Raw genomic sequence first — 21,595 nt, 5'->3', positions numbered from 1 at the left:
CTCAAACCTCCCAATAGCAAATGAGTTACCAAGTCATGTCGTTCTTCCAATATCTTCTTAAATCTGTTCTTTCTTTGTTTTTTAAAACTCCTGGCTACCACCATAACTTCCTATCTCTTGAATGTGTAACTGGTCTATTTCCATTTTTGCCCCACTTCAATCCATGATCTGTAATGTAGACAGGCATCATTTTAACCTGAAAGTCCAATAGAGACTCCTCTACCTGAAGGCCTTAAAATACTCTATAAGGTTTGTGAGATCTAGCTCGTTCTGCTCTCCAGGATCCTCTCAGGCTCCTCTGCCTCTAGCACTTGGAGTTCCAGACCAACTGCACTTCTACATACTCCTTTAGTTTGCTATTTTTCAATTTGTCCTTGAGTTTAAATCTATTTGTACCAGAAGGCTGACCTGATTAGGTCTTCTGCTTACATACTTGTGAGCAACCTTTAAACTCTTTGTTGCAGAGGTCAGCACCCTTCTGAGCACTTGCACAGAGTCTAAACTATTATCTCCAATGGGATAGGAATTAGCTTGCTTTTATTTATTTTTGTGCCTCTAGGATTGTCTATAGTACTTGCTTCTTGGAAGCAATAGCTGTAGGTAACAGTAATACTTTGAAGGTGATACTTTACTTTCAATTTTGTGTACTACTTCCTTATAATATGTCCCCCTTTCTAGGGAAGGAGCTTTTCTCAGTATTCTCCCAAAAGGAATATAAATAAAATCCTATATTCCACATATCCTTTCAAGGATCAGGTCACGTCTCATGACTATCAAGAAACCTCCTTTATCTATTAATTTTTTGCTGTCTTTAAACCATGGATTAAGTACAATGCTGGCTCCTTCTTTTCCATAGATGTTAACTTTTGCTGCACAATTGTAGTCAGAAGTCTTTGAAATCAGGAACTGTGCATTACCTGTCTTTTTAATTCTTCACTATGGAGCCAAGAACATAGTAGTGCTTAATTACGGACTGCTGGTTGATTCTTAGGCATAAGTGGAATTTCAATGAGAAATTTTGTAGGATTTGATCCAAGTGCTTTTCGAATTATGTGATAAGAAATAGTATTGATGTATTTTTTTAGCATTTAAAATAGTTTTTTATTCAAGTAATTTAAAATGATTTAACTCTGGGATTATCAAAATTGGCAATATTTTATATTATTCATGGGAAAAGGCTTTGTATTTGTATTTGAAAAATCAAGTCAATAACTCAATAAATCAAGTCAATGAATAAAAATAACTTTCAAAGTGTCCTGTTTATTGCAGAGAAAAACCACGTTGGAACTTTAACTGCTGATCCTATTAGGAAATTTTATTTCTTAAAATTATGGTGCAGAGTTCAAAATGGAAAGTTATTTTTAAAGGAGAATTTGAGATGAACCTATCATATTACCATGGGATTACTGATAATAATATCTGTTTGGGCTAGAATTAATTAATTGGTACTATCTGAACTCTGTAAAACTCATTTACAGGAAACTTTTTACAAATAACCTAGTGCATCTCAAATTTAAGACACCAAGTGCTAAAGAAGTTTATTTTTTCCTACTAGAAAAAATAATGATAGTAATAGATTGTATTTTGGGTTGGGTTTTTCTCTTCAGAAGTTGGTCATGAGAAATTAATCATTTCTAATTTACTGGCAAAGAAAGAGAATCACATTGCTTAAGCTGGAAAGGAAGTCAGTATATCAAAGAACAGGATAAACGTGTAAACATTAAAAAATCTGTAAATTCGACCACAAGGATGAATTTCCCAATTTGCTTTCATATTCTCAAAATGAAATATTGACTTTAAAATCTGATTAAAAAGGAAGAGTGCCCAAAGGAGTTTTGAAAAAAAAAAACAAAAAAACTGTAACTGGATGAATAACATCCTGAGCTTGAAACAGTTACGGTAACCCTGCAAAACTGCTTGGTGGGGTGCCATCATTTTCACATGAAGTGGTGAGCTGTATTTAAAATGTGTCAGAATTTTAACCTAAAATGAACTTGTTGAGATTTTGCGGGGGAGAATGGAGTCCAGGAGATCAGCTTGGAAGGCTCTGGAGAGACTGGGGAGGTGAAGCAAGCAGCTTAGAGAAGAGGAGGCTGGGGCTTTGGAAGCAAAGATAAACCAGGAGACACTATGAAGACAGAAATGGCAGAATTCAGAAGCAAGATTTCACATAGGTAATAAAAGACAGGGAAAAGACCTGGGTGAGCCCACACTGCCCAGAAGACAGTGGTACACGTGTTGACTCATACTGTGCATCGGGGTGGGTCACTTCTGAGACTGACAGGTTTTAGTTTTGCTGTGAATGTAAACTATCTTGCAAATGTAGCAATAAGGAATTCATGATTTTTGAAAAACTCTCCAGAAATTATTTTTCCTACATACAGTCAAATGTCATTGATTTGTAGGTTTGTGTTTTGGCAGTCACACACAACTCTAGTACTAGAGTCGGCAGTTTGGTATCTGTGATTTTAGGGAAGCTACTTAATCTCTCTACATGTCATATTTGTCTTCTGTAAAAAATCAAAATCAATATTAGTATCTATCTTATGGCATTACCAGTGGATGAACTGAAATAAGATACACTGGAGGTCCTTACACATGCCTACACACAAAACTCTAAATGTTAGCTTTCCTTCCAAGTGAATACGACACGACAAACTTCCACCTTTCTCGATAGCTGCCTTCAGGATACTTACCCTTAGGTAGAACTCTCCATTTTCATTTCCAGATTTAATCCGAAAAGTATTGATGGTATTAGCATAAATAGTTGTGGCCTGTATCTGGAAGATGTCTGATGGTACAGTCCTGTCAGAGCGGATGCTCATGTATTTGTAGACTATGGATTGGGGCAGTTCCCTGCACATAGCATTTGAGACTGGGCAAACACATCGGCTGTGGAGACAAATAAAAAAGCATTCATTGGTTTGGTTGGGGAGTAACAAAAGAGGCTCACTTTCAAAAGTTCTGATGATGTTTCTTACTTCTCTGATGTTAAAATATAGGGATCTTGACAAGGATTTCGTGGGTAACAACGGAAGCCACCATGATAATTCCAACACATTTCATCCTCTCGGCATTCATTGGCGGTCTCACACTCATTGATATCTGCAGACACAGGGTTTAAGAGTATATTGATCAAGAAGATTGTGTAAGTGGCAGGAAAATTGTGTAAGTTTCAAGGAAGGCAGTCTATAAGACACAAAACTGGGTGGAACCTGAATTCATTACATTGAATTCAGGACAGATGTAGTTGAGCCATTGTGCACAGATTAATATGTATCGTTTTGTGATATTTTTTTAAAATAAGTACCAATTGTTTATCTGTTAAATTCAAAGTCAAATGCTAACCATTGACTTGGCTTATATTTTTTTAAGAAAGGCCCACCAACCAAATACCCTACCAGTTCCTTCCCTCAGGGAGATGATAATTTAGTTGGGAACAATTACTTATAAAGCAAAATGGAATTAAATGGAAGATAGGTAAGGACACACAAGGACTTGAAGTGGAATTGACTCTTTCTGCCTGGAGGATTAGGGAAGGCTGAAAAAAGAAGTAGGCATCTCAGATTGGCCTTGAAGGGTGGTAGTTAAGTGGATTTTTCATTGCTAGGGTGGGGAAGGCTTCCCAGGATGAGAAAGCAGCAAGCAGAAACTAAGCAGAGGGCAGCTGGTCCTTTGTCTCAGGAGCTCAGGAGAGAGAACACATCTAGGAAGGTAGTTTCAGGAAGTAGGCACGCTGAGGGATAGATGAGGGGTTTCCATGGTCCAGAGGAAGGAGCACAGCGGAAGTGATGTCATGAGGGTTTCCGCCTTGTAGAACACAGATATTTAAGGACTGTGTAGAAGAAGAAGGGGCTGGTGCCAAAGAGCCAGAGGGGAAAGTTCCAACTGTGAGTAGGCTAGGCTGGACAAAGGCTCATTTTAGATTTGGATATTTAGAACTCCCAGGTGATATTTGAAAGAACACCTTAGTGAGCCATTGCAATTGTAACCACAGAAACAATTAAATTAATATCCATCACCCTAAGTCTATCTCCTTTACATTTGAATAGTGATTTATATTTTTATCCCATATAAACATTTTCTGAATCATGCCTTTCCCATCATTGGATATTTTCATTCATTCATTTACTCATTCCACAGGTAATTTACTGAATCCTTGCTGCAAGCCAGGCATGGGCTGGGTGCTGGGATATGATCTCTCTTTTGTATTCCCATACCTGGTAATACACTTTTAGGATCTTTATTGCTTTCTGCTTTGCATTATTGAAATCTGCCCCTTTGTTTTAATCCTTCTATTGTGAATTCCTTGAGGGCAAGAGCATTTTAACCCTTTTTATCACCTAGTGTTATTGCCTTGGGACATTGGCTTTTAAGAACATTAAGTTTTGCTTCACAAAACTGTGTGAAGACAGGTGAAGAAGATGTTATCTCCTTTTGACATGGAGAAAAAAATCCACCATGGTTAAGTGGTGGATTCAAGTTCATGTAGTTAGTGACAGGCATCTTTCCAGCGCAAAGTTCTCTAGGGAAGAATAATTCCATGCCTTGTCTTTAGAGAATTTTTTTTTCTTTTGACTTCCAATTGGCTAAACTTATCTGAATTCCAGGAGGAAACTGGAAAAGTTATGCAGTTTCCAAGAGTCAGCCACAAGAAGTGTCTTCTTGGACTAGCTATGGCTGAGGGCAGAAAACCTAACTTTCTCTGAAGAAATTACAATTGACTTGCCCTTTCAGCCTTTTTTACCTTTTGAAAAAATAAAGGTGATGTTTAGCTCAAGGGAAAATTAAGACTGGTTTGTTATAAGGAGTCCAACAACAGCACAAGGAAGCTTTAATCTATAACTTTGGTTATTACTTCTGACAGTGTAGAGTCTAGCATAATCAACAGCTTAACCATTCTGGAAGGCTGTTCAGAAATGAAGAGTATTAAAATATTTGAGGAGCGTGCATCTGCATGTGTATGTTTTTTTCTATCTGTTTAGATAAAACACACACACACACACACACACACACAGAGTTTTCATTTTTGTAAGCCTGTGGAAATGAGAAAAGTTATTTCATACCCAAAATAAGCCCTTAGAGGAACGTAAGAATTCAAACCTTCTGAATTCTACTTTGTTCTTATGGACAGGGCTCAGGAGGGATGGTTTCAGTAGGGGAAAGCAATTGGTTGATACTTTAAAAGAATGCAAGTCTCTTTCACAGATAATATTTTGGCTCACTCAAATATTCTGAAGCTACATATCTTCAATATAACAACATTCATGAACCTCCATCTGTAATTTCAGTGCATTTTCCACCTTTACTCAAAACAGACATGTCTCTGGATATATAGGTCAGGCAAGTAAGATCCTACTGTACATTAATTTCCTTTTGTCTTTGTTCAATATCAACTCCATTTATGATCAGAAACACATGGACATTTGTTTGAAGGACTCCAGGGAAATTGGTTAAAATATCCTACTGGCTAACATTTTCCTGCATGTAATATTCATGTTAAAAGTCTCAATTAGGGTTCAGTAAGTAAGACCTATGGAATACAATGTTTCCCTACAATTAACATTTACAGAGTTTCTAGTAAGGGTTATAAAGATGTTCATTAAGAAATGAACGACATTTTGATTATGCATATACCTAGTGGTTGGAGTCTAGTTTCATGCTACAAAAGCCCAGGTCACGATGTTCCTCTGAGTTACTATTTCCCTACACAATTATTATATAGACCGAGACTTTCCAGTGTTTCCTTTCCTTGATCTTTTCCTTTCTTAAAAAGATCCTTATTGTCCTGTGTATACTCGTTCCAATTCTGAGATTTTAAAAGTCTCTAGAAAAGACTTACTATTAGTTCCTGACATTGCTGAGCATATTCCATAAAAACACTTTGAATTGTAGGAACTTCATAGTTTATGAATTATTTTCACATTATATTGTTTCATTCCCACATCTCCTTTTTCCAAAAGAGAGAGCTAAGACTCAAGAGAAGTTTGATTTGCTCACTATTGTGTAGATAGAATGTAGTACATCCAGATTTAGTATGCAGAAATGCAGTACATACATCAGAATGCAATACATACAGATTTTTTCTGTCCTCAAGTTAAGCCATTTTTTTATACTTTCACTGTTTTATGTAAATTTGAGTATTTATACTAGTTTTCTCAGGATTATCTACATGTTTTGTTTTATCTACCAGTCTTTTTCCTCTTGAAGAAGTTTTAAGCTACACGTGGTATTGGAGGTACATTTTCAAATTTTGCACATTTTCAAATTTTCCTAAAAGACTCTGAAATCATACAATTGTAGATGGTTGCCTCTCAGATCCATGTGCAGGTGTGAAGAGCACCTATGTATTTATTTTGTAGCTGGTACAAGGTCATTAGTTATTTTTTGGCTTAACAGTTTTTTTTCCTGAAGAATACAGGCACATTTTAGTACATATTAGGATGACTTTCTCATCACCTAAATTACTACATAATTTATAATCTTGGTATCTTAGAGAATTAAGACTAAATTGAGGTTATCTCTAACTCACATGTTAAATTGAGGCTCTAAGCTCAAACTCATGGTGAAACATTTTCATAACTGAATCTTTTCTGGTAGATGCTTGGAAGAGATTATATGGGCCAGTTAGTAGAGATATTAACATTTTATTAAAACTTATTTACACTTTTTAGAAAGGAAAACTATTACTCTAAATTCCAAAGAAAGTCAAGACTAACATGGAGTCTCGTCTTTATGAGATGTGCATTATCTCATAATGAATAGGGACACAAAGAGCACTAATTATATATTCAATGTGGGAAAAATGAAAATCTATAGTAGAGAATCCTGTAACTTCCTTCAGGTTCTTCCTGGGTAAAACCAAACACTTCACATGTAAGAAAACAAATTTACCTTGACATGTTCTGCCTCTCACCACTTGGTATCCCTGGGGGCACATACATGTGAATTTCCCAGGTTCATTGACACATTGATATTGACACAGGTAGTTTGAGGTTCTGCATTCATCAATATCTGTTGAATCAGACAAGCGCAAAGACACAGAGTTGAAAAACTTTCATGCTGCTACTTTGGTAATACACTTTTTAGATGAGCTAAAGAGAATAAAAACATTGTAAACTTTAAACAGAAATATAAGATTTTATCAAAAGCTTGAGGTCAAATTCTAACAATATCAGTGTATTTCCCTCTACAACTTCCTAGTATCAGGAGTTTTTATTTTTACCATCAGTTTTACTGATAAATTGTGGACAGTTTAGTTAATCTTGGACCTAACTATACTAGCTAAACAGACTTAATGAATTGGCTTGTGGGACATGTACTTCACTTTGTGCTCCCACACAGGATGCAGATTCATGTTTGTCTTCTCAGAAATTGGGTGACTCTGCTACTAAATTCATCTGAGCTTTGAATTCCAAGCCCATTCTCTGTGCAAGTTTTCAGAGGTGACATTTTGGCAGAGTCTTGTCTTCAGAGGAAGAATGCTTTTCATATCTGAATAGGGGTGCATGTATAGTTTGCTCAGAATTGCAGAAGCAGCTTCCTTGAGCTGTCTCCTTATGGTTTTGAGGGTAATGGTATGATGTGAGGCTTCTCTGGGTAGGGTATGACCTTTATGGCCCCAAGTGAATCTGAAAGGGACCAGGAGGAATTTAAGGACATAAGTGTTGATGATATCCCCTTCATGGTATCTTATGCTGCTTGAATTATTCAGAGGAATGGGCACAGTCAGGACTCTGAAGGTCATCCATCCAGTAGATGGATGACCAGTGTGCTGTCTTTTTACTTATACGAAACTAAAACCTAGGTAGCTTAAGAAATATACCCCAGGCACACAGTGGCAGGAATAAAGCTAGGGGACAGGTCTCTTGTTTTTTTTTTTATTGCAATGTTTTTGACATGCCTTCAGCATTTCTCAAATTCAAACATGCACAGCAATCATAGGGCATCCTTGTTAAATGCAGACTCTGCTTTAGAAAGTTTGGGCTGGGGTATGAGATTCTGAATCTCTCAATAAGCTTCCAGGAGCACTGGTGTTATGGGTCACCAGATCACACTTTGAGAAGCAACACACTAGAACATCCATTCTAATGATCAGACCCAGCTAGCATCTAAAATTTCAGTTATTTCTAATTTTTTTTCCTCTTGGTAACATATGAAGAAGCCAACATTAAACTATATGAATTAGATTTTGGAATAGAATTTGTGTGAGTAAAAATTTGTTTTCATCAACAGCTACACGATCAGAGAAAGCCACATGATTGACAAGGGTGGACTCTTATTGCATGTTATTTCAAAAATATTTTACCTTCACAGTTGAGCCTATCACTACTCAGCTCATATCCTTGATTGCACTGACAGATGAATGAACCGAGAATGTTGTAGCACTGCTGAGCACATTGGTTGCTGGCATCACATTCATTTATATCTGAAGGGAAAGGTTGTAGATATACACATCTTTAAACATATATTTGCTCTCTTGTACCTATATCATCTGATGATAAATGAGTAATTCCCTAGCTGAATTCTTTGCCCTGCAGAAGCTCATCCGAGAAAATCCATTCAGTTTCATATTTGTTGGAACAACTTCAAAGGTCTGTAATATACTTCTTTTAGAAATACCAGAATGTTTTTTTCTAGGTACGGCAGTTTGATGTTTGATAAATCTTCCCCAAAGAATTTAATGCTTCTAATAAATAAACATTCCAGTGTCTATTTTCTTTTGTTGTTCAGATTCAAAATGCCAAGTCTATAAATAATTGTTATAAGACACTCATACTGATACGGTCTCTCAGCATGCTGTAGTGAAGATTTATCTGTGCTATTTATTACTTTTTAAATGGTTTCTGTTAAATTCCATTACAATTATAACATAAGCCTTTGAGACTCATACAGAGTTTTGCAATGCTCTGAGGCACTGAAAATATTGTGAAAAGGCATTTTTCCTGCACTAGATTCTTTCCATGTCATGCCAATCTTATAATTGTGTGCCGTGACATTGCATTCTGAAAGGGGAGAAGAAGCATGTAAAAATCAGATGCACTTTCAGTGGAAAGTTTATGTACTTGAACTTCCAGTAACCCCCTTGGCACCATTATCATCTATATCACACCCTGTTGACGAATTGGTGTGTGTATATCAATTGATCTATAATTTGAAAGAAATTTTGATACACTTACAGAGGAAAGCTAAAACCAAGCTTCAAAAAGGTTTCTGTTCACATGTTGATGTGTTTTAGGAAACACGTTAGTTATTGTCCTTTCAGCATTAAATGATTGCTCAAGGGAAGTTGATGGAAACCAGTTCATTAAAGAATGCTGAAAACTGGAAGTAGTGCACCTTGATATGGGGTCTCCTTTTTTTTTTTTTTTAAAAGACAGAAATAGTTAGGATGGCAGTCTCCTCAAGACTTACCTACACAGGTGTAGTTGTTTGCCGCCAATTGAAACCCGGGGTTGCACTGGCAGTAAAATGAGCCTGGAGTGTTCACACATCTTTGGTGGCAATACGGAGGCACAGAGCACTCATCTATGTCTAGGTGACCAGCACACACAGAGAGACAAATTATTGACTTACCAAGTTTTCAACAGAGATGATCTAGAAAACCTATGTAGGGAAGACTTTATTTAAAAAAAAAAATCCCTTTGTTACTAAAATTCGGGTATAGGTGTTTTAAGTATACTTGAATCAGCATTCTGAAGTTAAATAAGATGTTAAGAACGAAGACTGCATACCCCAGTGTGTGATAAATAAGCCTGGCTAGGTGGGTTGAGACTTAAAAGAGTAAAGTAAATAAGACCACTTCGCATACATAAGAGAATGTCCATGTGGGGAGCTAAAATCTTATAAATGAGGTAAAAACCAATTAAGCAAGGCAGCATGAAACTAAAAGAAAGGAAAGGAATTGTAGAGTATGTGTGGCTGGTGACAGGGGCTAAGTCACTGAAATGTTCTGTGTCCTGGGGTTTCTTCTGCACACAGTGAAAGGAAAGCTTGCCATATGTATCTTAGGAAGTTTTTGTGAGAGTCAAATGAAAGAATGCTGTGGAAAGAAAGGATGCACAACAAGTCATCTCTTGAGAGGGCCCTGCTGACACCAATGAGGTGTTCCAGATGGTGTCTATCTCAGACAAATATTTCCAACCATAAGATGCTCAACTGAGAACTTGCAGAGGAAGACGAACATCTTAGAAGCATAATAAAATGTCACTAATTCATGACTCTATGCTTAATGACAACTCCAACATGGCATGTGTCATTCAGAGCAAAAAGTATGCAGGTACAAGGTAACACTGTATACAGACCCTGCCTTTTGGTAAAACGAAACAAAACAATGTGGAGCTGTTTGGGTACTTTAAATATGTGAGAGGCAGTGTGCTCAAGTGGCTTCAAGGTAACCTAAGTTTGGATTTTCACTTTGGCAATTACGAGCTTGGTCTTAATTCTCAAACTTCCATTTCCTCTTCCATAAGTAACAGTGTAAAAAATATGATAGAATTGCTGGGAGGATTACATGACATAATGTAGGCAAAGTTCCTGGATCACAGCAGGTAAAAATAAATGGGAGCTATTATTAATAAGCTGCAAAATATTTTTGATTGAACCTGCATCTTTTAAAGATTTTTTTTTAGTTGTTGATAGATCTTTATTTTACTTATTTATATGTGGTGCTGAGAATGGAACCCAGTACCTCACACATGCCAGGCAAGTGCTCTACCACTGATCTACAGCTTCAGCTCCTTAACCTACTTATTAAAGCATATTGTCTGATCAATGTCACCTCCTCAAGGAGGTCATCTCTCCCACACATATAAAATAGTTTATTCTGCCCCATCTATTTCTTTATCTTTATTGCTTTAGATGGATCACTGAAGGCTTGCTAGAGGAGGTACTCTGAACTGGGACTGAACAGAAATTTACTAGGAGGGAATTTCCTTGAGCCCTTTGCATCACTTGACATTGAGTTATATATTTATCTGCCTCTTGTTTGTCTCCCTCACTATAATACAGGCCAAATAAAACCTGTATCTTCTCCTTAAGGTAAAAACAGTGGGTCTTTTTTTTTTTCCTGATCATGCCATATGCTTAATATGTGGAACAAGGACTGGCATAGTGGGTGCCCCATAATCATTATTTGAATAAATGGAAATTTAAGGCTACTTAGCACAGTGCTTCCTAGTGCCTTGTATTATAGGCAGGTTCCAGTTTTGATAGTCAGTTATACAAATGGTACTTTCTAATAGTTATGATTTTGTACAATCTGTTTGTTCATTATTATAGCCAGTATGTAGAACAACGCCTGGCACACAGTCATCCCTAAAATAATTTCTTGCTAAATAATGTATGTCTTCTCAACCAGTGGACATTCATCAACCATTGTTATATGGTAACATGTGTTTGGCACCGCCAGTTTATAATGATCTGCATCTGCCTAGTATGGAATATAGGCATGAAGCAAATTTCCCCATGGAATAATAAGATCAATAATAGACAGGTGTACAAGGGATAGAAGGAGCACACTGTGCTACACAAAGTGTGACCTGCTGAGTGCTGCTGGTCCATGGACTATTTGGATCGATACAGAAACTAAAAGTACATGTTTAGGTATAGCAATTGACATTACCACAATATTTTTTATTATACCTTATAGATGTATTGGTCTTGCAACAGGTTAGAGATCTGCAAAAGGATATTTCATCATAGTTGATGAGGAAAGAGTGACCAATTATAGTTGGATGGATCACCGAAGGCTTGCTAGAGGAGGTACTCTGAACTGGGACTGAACAGAAATTTGCTAGGAGGGAATGTTCTTGGAACAGGAAAGAACTTGCGTGGGGGTACTGCAGTGTGACAGTGTATGTGTATAATTAGTCATGAAGGTCTCTTCCTATTTTCTCACAAAGGGCTGTGACCATATTATGTTCCTGTCTTCTAGGTTTGCCCTGTAGTAGGATGAGTTAGTTCTTTCTTCTGGAACGTTTATTTTATTAACTAACACAAGAGGCAAAGCTCTGGTATCTGTGGAGTTTCCCCACACTCTTTTCCCAAACCATGGCTCAACTGCTACAAACCCTGGGTGCTCCTTAGAGGCTGGGCACCAACCCCAGCATCTAGGCACGGCCCATGGCAGGCAGAACTGGGCCATGGCCCACAAGAAGCTCAGTGCTGACAACCTAATGTCAACAGCTCACACTTGTGGGTGAAAAGTGATTCCCTATCTCCACATCCTCACCCTCTATTCCTAAGAGAAAATAAGGCCTCTTCATTGGCCTGTGGTAAGAGGCGGTATATAAATAAATGGACAGAGGGACTCAATTACAGAGTTTCAGGGCTACTGCTGGGCCTCACTATTGAGCCAGGATGCTTTATTTGACTTCACTATTTGCTAGTTTACCTCCTCACACTGTCTTCTTCCATTTTGAATGCAAAATGCACCCATGGAGCATCCATCCTCTGTGTGGTGGGCTCTCTTTGAGGACTCTGGAGCCAGCAGTGACACAAGCTGACCTGGCCCTTGCCCTCAGGGAGCTGACACGCTCAGACCCTCAAGGGAGCAGGTATTATGCGTGGCTCTGCACTTAAAACACCTGGCACAGGCTGGCAACAGTCTCTGGCCTTTCTGTTAATCTCTGCATGATGATGGCAAGCAGCTGCACCACACAGGGCCTGTCTCTGTGGTGAGTGCTCCTGTGTGTGAGCTCCTGAGGTAGGGACTGCTGTCTCCACAGGACACAGGAACAAGGAAAGACACTGAGAACTTAGGTTCTCAATGCTTAATGCCTCAAAATGCCTTGTGGGGATGGAGCTGGGATTTGAACTTCACCCTTTGCCCTGTGTGCTGTGCTGTGTGAGCTATGCAACAGTGTGCCAAAGCCACATCACTAATGTGTTGGTGCAATACCCGCTAATTTAGAATTATTTTCTTGGTTGCCCTTGTGGTCCAATTTGTACCAAAGATTTCTGCTTTGGCTTAATCTGTAACACTTTGCTGTTCAGGATAGGCTTAACCTTTAAGGCTAGTTGTTCTTGTTAGAGAATGGATTGGTAGTCAACAAAAGAGGAAGTATCATTACTATCATTCTTCAATGGATATGGGTGCTTTGCTGTGAATGCCTGAAGATGCCCAGGACAAGGCTCTGTTTACTGCCCCATGGGACTTACCTACACACTGCTCTCCTCGCTTCTGATACCCTGGAGGGCAATGGCATGCAAAGGAGCCTCGTAAATTGATGCACACTTGGTCTGCTCTACAGTTGTGCGTCCCTGCAGTGCACTCGTCGATGTCTGTCCAAGACACGCAACACAAACAATGTTTCAGTAGATTGTGAAGATTTTATCATTTCTTCCATTTTGCCATTGCTTTTCTTAAACTGATTTTTGACTTTGTTCTTAAAGCATTATACTTTTGTTATATTGAAAATATTTTAAATTTAAATTATTTCAAGGATTCAGTAAATAACTTCATAGATAATGGTTTGTTAAAACACTAACATTTTGCCATGCTTTTCTTGGCTGCTTTTGTTTTGTTAAGAAATAAAACATTGCAGATGCAGCTAAAATCTCACCCTATCCTCAACCCCTTACCCATCATGTGCCAGTCTCCTAACAGGCAGAAGATGTTTATACTTTTGTTAAAGAGGGATTAGGTGTGTGCATCTAGTTGGATATAGTAGTTAGTGTGTTTTAAAATTTTAATAAGTTGTATGATACCTGGCTTTTCCACCCATATATTACATTATAATTTCTATTTACAAGGCTTTAAAAATCTGCCCAGTAAGTGGGTCTAACTAATATTATACATTTAATTTCATGTTGCTTTTTAAATTTTTTTGCAAATGGTAGAGTAACATTTGTGTATAAATTTTTCATTGCAAATTCAAAATGCAAGGGATTCAATAAGATCATATTCCTCTAGGAGACAAAGACTGGTGTAGTTTAAAATACACAATTTCTCAAAGCATTTTAGGATTTCACCAAATGTTCCTTAAGGAGTAAGCAGGTCATTATTCTAGAAAAGTAAAACAAACAAACAACCCAAAACAAACAAACAAAAAACTCAGCTGAACATATAAAACCAGTTTAGAGAATTTGTTTCATATGAAAATGTGATATAAAATCGTGTGTGTACATTCAAGTTTACTGTCATTTATAAGTGAATTCAATTTTCCCTATTTATATCACCTTTGTATACATTCAAATCTCCCACATCATGAAGTTAAATAGAACAAATGAAAGCATTACACAGTTTTGGCATTCTCTAATTGAAGACTCTTAAGTGTCATTAAGAGTATCGTATGACATATAATTCTGAGATGACACATTTTGCATGAAAACTGAGATAGAGTTAGGGGATCTTAAATCATTATGTCTTAAATAATCACTATGGTCTACATGGGGGTGCTCTAGCAGAAATAGTGGACCAAGAATCAATTTTTTTAAAAAAATAACCAATCATCTGAGTTCATGCAATCTCTGCTTTCCCTTTCAGAAGTTTAGAGAGTGGTCGTTTGTGTTTTTGCCTCATTTTTTCATTTTCCATGTTTTCAAGGTGAATTATTGCATTATGCAGTGTCCTAATGTAGGAAGACCTGGTTGTAAGAAGTCTGTCCTCAGATAACTGTTTCACTTAGCTGGGCATGGAAATGATAACAAAGATTCTTCCACAAGAAAGAGGGACAGAAGGTGAAAAATACTTGAGTGTTGTACGGCTATTTGTTGGATAATAACCTATGAACACATCTACTTACATAATTCTTTGAACCTGGTGATAAAGTTTTAGCTGAGCTTTCTTGGTATGTTTCTGGCTCTGTTTTGAAATTTACCAGTACTATTACTATTACTGTTAGTTTCAAATCAGTGATTGCAAATTGTGCTTTTTGGGTACAATACAATGGTTCGATAATCTTTCTGTGAGATTAATCTGCTCCTTTTTGTGTCTTTTATTATTTTCTCATATGCACTTGATGAAAACCTTTCTACTGGGGTTTCTTCAGAGCTTTATGACTAGTTAATGCAGAAATGACAGCAGAATTCCTATTGTTTTATGTCAAGAACATTTGCCAGCATTTGCGGTGATAACAGCCCTGAGAGATATGGCAATGTTAGATTCAGATGTGGCAGGTTTCCTCAGCACACTCTGGCAGAAGATCAAGGACTTGGGCTGCTGCTGCATTTCTAAGGGAGGCCTCACCAGTGACTGAGGCTTATTCTTTTGGAGACATCTCTCTGCAAACTGCCTCCACTCCATTGCATTCTCGATGTCCTACCATTTCCTTCCTATTTTCACATTGTTTATTTCTCAGTCTCTTTGATAAACAAGCTAACATGTCCAGTGGAATCAATGCATCATTGAATAGTTTTTAAATACAGAAACCTGTGCTGCTACTCCTTAACTATAATGTCTCCTTAGCTCCCAGAGGGTTATTTAATAGAAACAAACAAAAGTTAAAGTAATTTAATAAAAACAAACAAACCAAAACCAAAATACCACTACCTCCACTCTCACTATGTTCTTTTCTCTATCAAAAACCAAGCAAAGCTGGCAGTGGGTGCATGCCTGTAATCCCAGCAGTTCAGGAAGCTGAAGCAGGAGGATCACAAGTTAGAGACCAACCTCAGCAATTTAGAGAGGCCCTGACCCAGAATAAAAAAAAATTAAAGGGGATTGAGGTATAGCTTAGTGGTAAAGCACCTCTGAGTTCAATCTCCAGTATCAATCAATCAATCAATAAATAAATAACATAAAACAAGCAAAGCTGCAGTAGGATCAGCCTCACCTAATGTTGACTAGTGATTATACTTTCTACTTACCTGGACTTCCAAAATGGTCGAGAAAGTAGTCTCTGTGACCAGGAAAGCAGGCTTTTTGTTTTGTTTTGTTTTTTGGTTCTGGAAGTTGAACTCTGGGGTGCTTTACCACTGAGCTACATTCCCAGCCCTTTTATTTTTTGACAAGGTCTTGCTAAATTGCCCAGGCTGACCTCAAAGTTGCAATCTTCCTGCATCAGCCTCCTGAGTTGCAGGGATTATAAGTATGTGTCACCATCCCTGGCTCCAGAAAGCAGCTATTTACTGTATTTCCACTTATTGCTTCTCTGACTTCAGTTTATAATATATTCCTCCTTGCTTTTAGCAGGTTATCTAGTGCTGAAGTCTCCCAATGGAATGAATTTGTTTGATCTATCATCTATTATAGTATACATTCATTTGTTTACTTAAACTATTACTTTCACTATTTAAAACAATTGCTCTTTAACATCCTGTCATTGCACATTTACACAGCTATACAAGGTCACATCAAAATCATTATATGTTGATAAACTCTCTTATATTTGTCTTTTCTACTTGTAGGCATTTCAATATGCTTCAAAAATCACTAATTCAGCCAACACAAACAATGTCTTTTGCAGGCACCTCTGCGGTGTGTAGTCAAAAATCCACTTTCTACATCTATACTGGGGGTGGGGGGGTATGTGCATAGGCAAGAACAATGCTTTATTTTTCAGGGAAACTATTCAAGTCTGTCAAGATTTTCCTGATAATGAAAGAATAAATACTCTGGGGAGAGGAGTTTGCATTGTGTTTTTAAATTATCTACCATTTATTCTCGATAGTTAAGCTTACTTGGTTTTTAAGGTAGTCAGCATATGCCGTGGGCCCTGGAATCAAGCTCTTTAAGGATGGAATCTATATCTTACTTTTTCTGTGTGCCTAGCCCAGTAGAGTGCATAGCACATGGTGATTTTTCAATACTTATTTGTTCAATAAATGGATGAATGAGTCATTACTGTTTGCTGGGAATTGATGCCTAGAGTTTAAGGAAAGTAGGGTCAGTGCTTTAATCTCATGGAACTAAAATTTATAGGATAGTGTAACGTGCAAGAACTGACAAACAAACGCAGCAAAATCAACAAAGTATTGGTCAGTGGGAATAATGTAAAGCCAGAGTGCAGAAGAGTCCATGAGGCATGAAGCAGCCTAAGAAGGAAGCAGCTTTAGGAGATTTGCCAAGGAGGTGGGTCCTCCGTTGCATTTTGAAAAAGATGAGATACATGAATTAGCAGGAAAATGAGCTTGTTTCTAAGGAGAAAGCTGTTCCCATTAGAAAACAGTGGTAAGACCCTGTTGCTGTGCATGAGGAGAATGGAAGGAGCTGAAGTCAGCACACTGGAGGCACTGTGTGTATAAGGAGCCTGGTACAGTGACTGGCAGAAGTTGCTCATAAACTGCTGGCTCAAGTCCGAATAAAATTCAGGGCCCTTCTATATGGGTAATATGAATTGTAATGCATTTTGCTGTCATATATGACAAATTAGAATACAAAATAAAGTAAAGCCCTAAAGGTGGGATTAGAGAGTTTGGATTATACAACACAGCAAGCAGACCTGAACTATGCAGTCATAACCTAATGTTGACATTAACAGAGAACAAAATAATAGAATGTGCTTCCTAAAATATCACAACATATTTCATCATTATAATATATTAAGAATAACTAATGGCAATATTTGGTGATTCTCTCATTTTTCAAAAATGTGCCCACGGTCTCCTTCCTAGTGATTTATACTATTCGTGGGTCCCTCTCTTGCTGACTTTGGCAACTTTAGTTGCTTTAAATAGTCCAGACTAATCTTTGCTCAGCTGTTTCTTCTAGCGTCTTTATCACACTGGCCGTCAGTCGATGGAACCACACATTTGATCTCTTCTCCAAGCTAATGGAAGCAATGGTGTCCACATCACTGTGGTGTCCATTAAGTTCCTGCTTAGGCCTTCATTCTCTCTGTTTTTTGGCTCCCTCCTTTCAGTCTGACTCATATTTCCCAAACCCCTGACTCATGCTGCTTTCTCTCTCTTATGCAACATTTTAATCTCTGCAATGTTCTTTCCATAATTTGATAACTTACCACGACATGGAGTCACTTCAGTGCGTTTTTATGGGCAACAAATTATCTGCATTTTGAATGCTATTGAGTGCTTATTTAGACCGTTCTAATTTGTGCTGCTTTAGGTTTAAGAAATAATCCAGAAGTACATTTGAATAAGCCACCATAGACTATTAATGGGTGTGCCCTGAAACAGGAGGAAGGGGGTTGAAGTGATTTTTATTCTGTGATAGCTATGGGATCTAGGGTCATAGTATCAATGAAACTTTCTAAATGAAATAAAAGGGACTCACTAGATAGAGGTCTTATAGTAACTTGGAATATTCATCTTATTTTTCAGTATTAATCCTGGAAGGTAGGAACTAGTTTAGCAAGAGTTGAGGGTGTTGTTGTTTTATTATTGCCTTATTTATTAAGGGCAATTGATAATTATAACCTGAGTAATCAAGATATTAAGTTGTATTGATTGAAATCATAATCAAAATATATAATATTTTATATAGCTTCATTTATAATTTATTAAAATTCTAAAATTAATTGGAATGAAAATGCTTGACAGCATGAAAAGATCTATTATTTGGTGAGGGCATCAGATTTATAAAACCCAGTCCTGTGGAAAAGGTGATTGCATCATCCACAATTAACAGATGAGGAAGGAGGTTACTGAAATGTAGGCTCAGTGAGGTAGCTTGCCTAAGATCACACAAAGCAGAGATTCAAACCCAAGAGTTCCAGTGTACTTCTGTAGTTTAGTTTTTTAGAAAGGCTTATTTCCTAAGAGTCACTAGATAGCAGAGTTTTTCTTGTAGCCATAAAGATTTTATATTTCTCGATAATCTTGTAGCACCTTGAGTCCTCCCTTGAAGTCTTTCTTTTGTTTACAATAACATTCAGAGTGCTCCAAGTTTTCTGTTTCCCTCCCCAGTTCTTAGCCAATTATCAACAATTTTTGTCAAAGACCTTCTAGTTCCCTTGCTGCTTCCTTCACAGTACTGGAATCAGATTTATCTGGGCCAAATGCCCAGTTCTAGTTAGCTTTTCACCCTTCTGAAATTATCAGCTAGAATTCACCCAAGCTAAGCAGTTCTAGTGGAGAAAATAAATACTGATATTAAGTAAGAGAAGAGAACTGTCTTCATTGATGGCCAGCATTAGATTTATAGTTCTAGATTGTTATCAGTTCTGGCAAAACATATTGTTAATAATTTGGTGTGCTTTAAATGATAAACAAAAATATCACCAAAGTCAACAAATATCAGCCTCCTTGATTCATTGTCTTTGTTTTAGAAAGTGACAAATCAAGTATCCTGGCAGTCCTTGGCATAGCAGTGTTTTATCAGACTCTTGCAATATGCAGTTCCCATATGGAAATATCATGCTACATGTACTGGAGTTGCCTTTTTAGAAATGATGAAGAATTTGCATTGAAAATGGACCCTCGATCTCTAGTTTCCTCTGTGGATAACAGCTTTTGTTTGCAAGATGACTGGATGAGGTTAGACATATTCATAAATGTGGGAAGAAAACCAACTGATATATGTGAATGATCAATCTGTGACTCATCTATACTATACACAAACCAAATGAAACAATCAGTCATAGGCTAAAACAGAAGAACAAGCAAGAAAACCAAGGCTTTCGAGCTGATTCATTTCAGCTTTTTTCACACACTGACAAAGTGGAGCTTACTGCTTTCACAACCTTAAGAAAACAACGTTTTCTATAGATAAATCCTTGTTTTGTGTCAGTGGTTATTTTCTGGCATCTCAGTGACTATATCATACCCAGCTAAACTCTCCTGTTTTTTTTCTTTGTCTTCTTAACTTAATTATCCATTAAAAAAATGGCTGGGAAAGATACCCTGAAATTTGGGTTATTACAACCAATCATCAGTCTGTAACCTGTGGAATAAGAGTGTATTTTGAAACAAGGAGTATTATTAGTCTTTGCTCCAAGGTGGCTCAGTACTAGGAATTAAAGACCCTCTGTGTAAAAGTTCAAGTTTGTTTTATACAGGTTGGAGTTCTGCTTCAAACTGAATGGGCTTGGGAAGAATTATGATCTCAACTTATTATGGGATGCCTTTGCACTGATATTTTAATTGTGTTTTCCTGAATCCTCACCACTTCATCTTACCTCTCCCCCATTCTCTGTCTCCCTGGTCTCAAATCAAACCCTGGAGACTGATGAACTGAAGGGAAATCGACTACATTCAACTGAATATCAAGCCCTACATGAGCCCTGTGAGTTGATTCTTGGCCTTACAGCCAGCTTAGAGAGTCTCCCTAGCCCAAAGCATGCACATTCCAGGCTTACTCCTTCAGGCAAATCATCACTTGAGGTCACAAAAGCCCCTGGCTATGGCAATGCCAATTATAACAAGCATGGCTTGGTGACCTCCTAATTATATGAGACCAATTACATTATATTTGTTCATTCAATAATAAGCAGCTTTTGTGCCCACTAAATCGAGGCATAGTACTAAATTTGGTGAATGTAACTTGGCAGTACTTCTCCAACTCATTAACTGTCTAAAGGTTTTTCAATAAAGTATGTCTTTGTGCCTCTTGCCTCCAGAGCGTGTTGCCCTCTTGTGTGTATTTTCCTGCCCATTTCATCACATCTTACCTAGGTTATTTCTGCACAATGTTCCCCAAGTGTTTTTCTGAATTCCAAATGAAGTAAAGAGGTAGGAAGAAGGGTGATGGTAGATGGACTCACCAAATTTACACTAAATTCTTTTATTCCCCTCTTTTTGGCAAAAAATTCCAGCACAAGAATGAGCAGTGTAAAGTATAAAAGTGAGTAAATCTAAATGAATGCTGACTATGCAAAATGATACTAGTAGGCGATTTATAGTTGGAGATTTATAAAATATTTAGAATTAAAATATATGAGAATAATAGCATATAGATTGACCAGAAGGTAAATGGAGTTTACAAATTTTAAGTTCTTCACATTATCCAGTAAGGATTGAAATTTCTAATTTATTTTAGATCTTAATAAATCATGGAGGACCATTCAAGTAATCCCTAGGAAAAACATTAAAGGAAGATTAAAAGAATATAAAACTACAACGTTAATGGAAGTGAAAATGGAATCATACAAAATATTTCATCAATTTACAGAGAAGGCAAGAAATAAAAAAAAATGAAGAGGGGGAGAAGCTAAAATTTGCTGGACTAACAGATGACAAATGGTAGAATGGTAGTTTTAAGCCTAAACATGTCAGTAGTTGCATTAAATATAAGTGGACTAAATGCTCTCTGAACTGCTCCCCCCCCCCATTATGAGAATGATTTAAAAACAAAACCCAAATATGCTATTTCAAGAGATATTATTTCAATACAGGGATACATAAATTAAAAGAGTTGGAAAATACACCATGCGAACACTAAATAAAATAAAGTTAACTTAGGAATTTTAATAGCAAGTTCACTTAAGGGGGAAAAAGATTATTAAAGAATAAAAAGAATACCACATAATAATGAAAATTTGAATTCACCAGGAAAATGCATATACATTTAATCACATTATCTTAATGTAGATAAAGCAAAAGTGGATAAAACTAAAGGATAGAGTAGACAAAACATAATTTTGGTGAGATCTTAACACATTTCTCCCAAGAACTGAGAAAACAAGCCTACGTTTTCAGAAATTAAAATATATATATATAATTAACATGATTAAAATTTTTGAACTAATTGATATAT

General features: G+C 37.1%; 1 protein-coding gene across 2 annotated transcripts in view; it reads right to left on the bottom strand.

Moving 5' to 3' along the window:
* Efemp1 (EGF-like fibulin extracellular matrix protein 1) overlaps positions 1–21,595 on the bottom strand; it is a 56,143-nt gene that overhangs the window by 2,961 nt on the left and 31,587 nt on the right. For both annotated transcript variants that reach the window (XM_078029155.1, XM_078029156.1), the window contains exons 5-10: positions 13,162–13,284; positions 9,415–9,534; positions 8,309–8,428; positions 6,895–7,014; positions 2,982–3,105; positions 2,697–2,892 (exon numbers count right to left, since the gene is read on the bottom strand). In XM_078029155.1, coding sequence (XP_077885281.1) covers positions 2,697–2,892; positions 2,982–3,105; positions 6,895–7,014; positions 8,309–8,428; positions 9,415–9,534; positions 13,162–13,284 — 803 coding nt within the window. The remainder of the gene's footprint in view (positions 1–2,696; positions 2,893–2,981; positions 3,106–6,894; positions 7,015–8,308; positions 8,429–9,414; positions 9,535–13,161; positions 13,285–21,595) is intronic.

Source organism: Ictidomys tridecemlineatus, chromosome 12, assembly GCF_052094955.1.
Source record: "Ictidomys tridecemlineatus isolate mIctTri1 chromosome 12, mIctTri1.hap1, whole genome shotgun sequence".
Taxonomy (NCBI): Eukaryota; Metazoa; Chordata; class Mammalia; order Rodentia; family Sciuridae; genus Ictidomys; species Ictidomys tridecemlineatus.
This window is presented reverse-complemented; position numbering and strand designations above follow the sequence as displayed.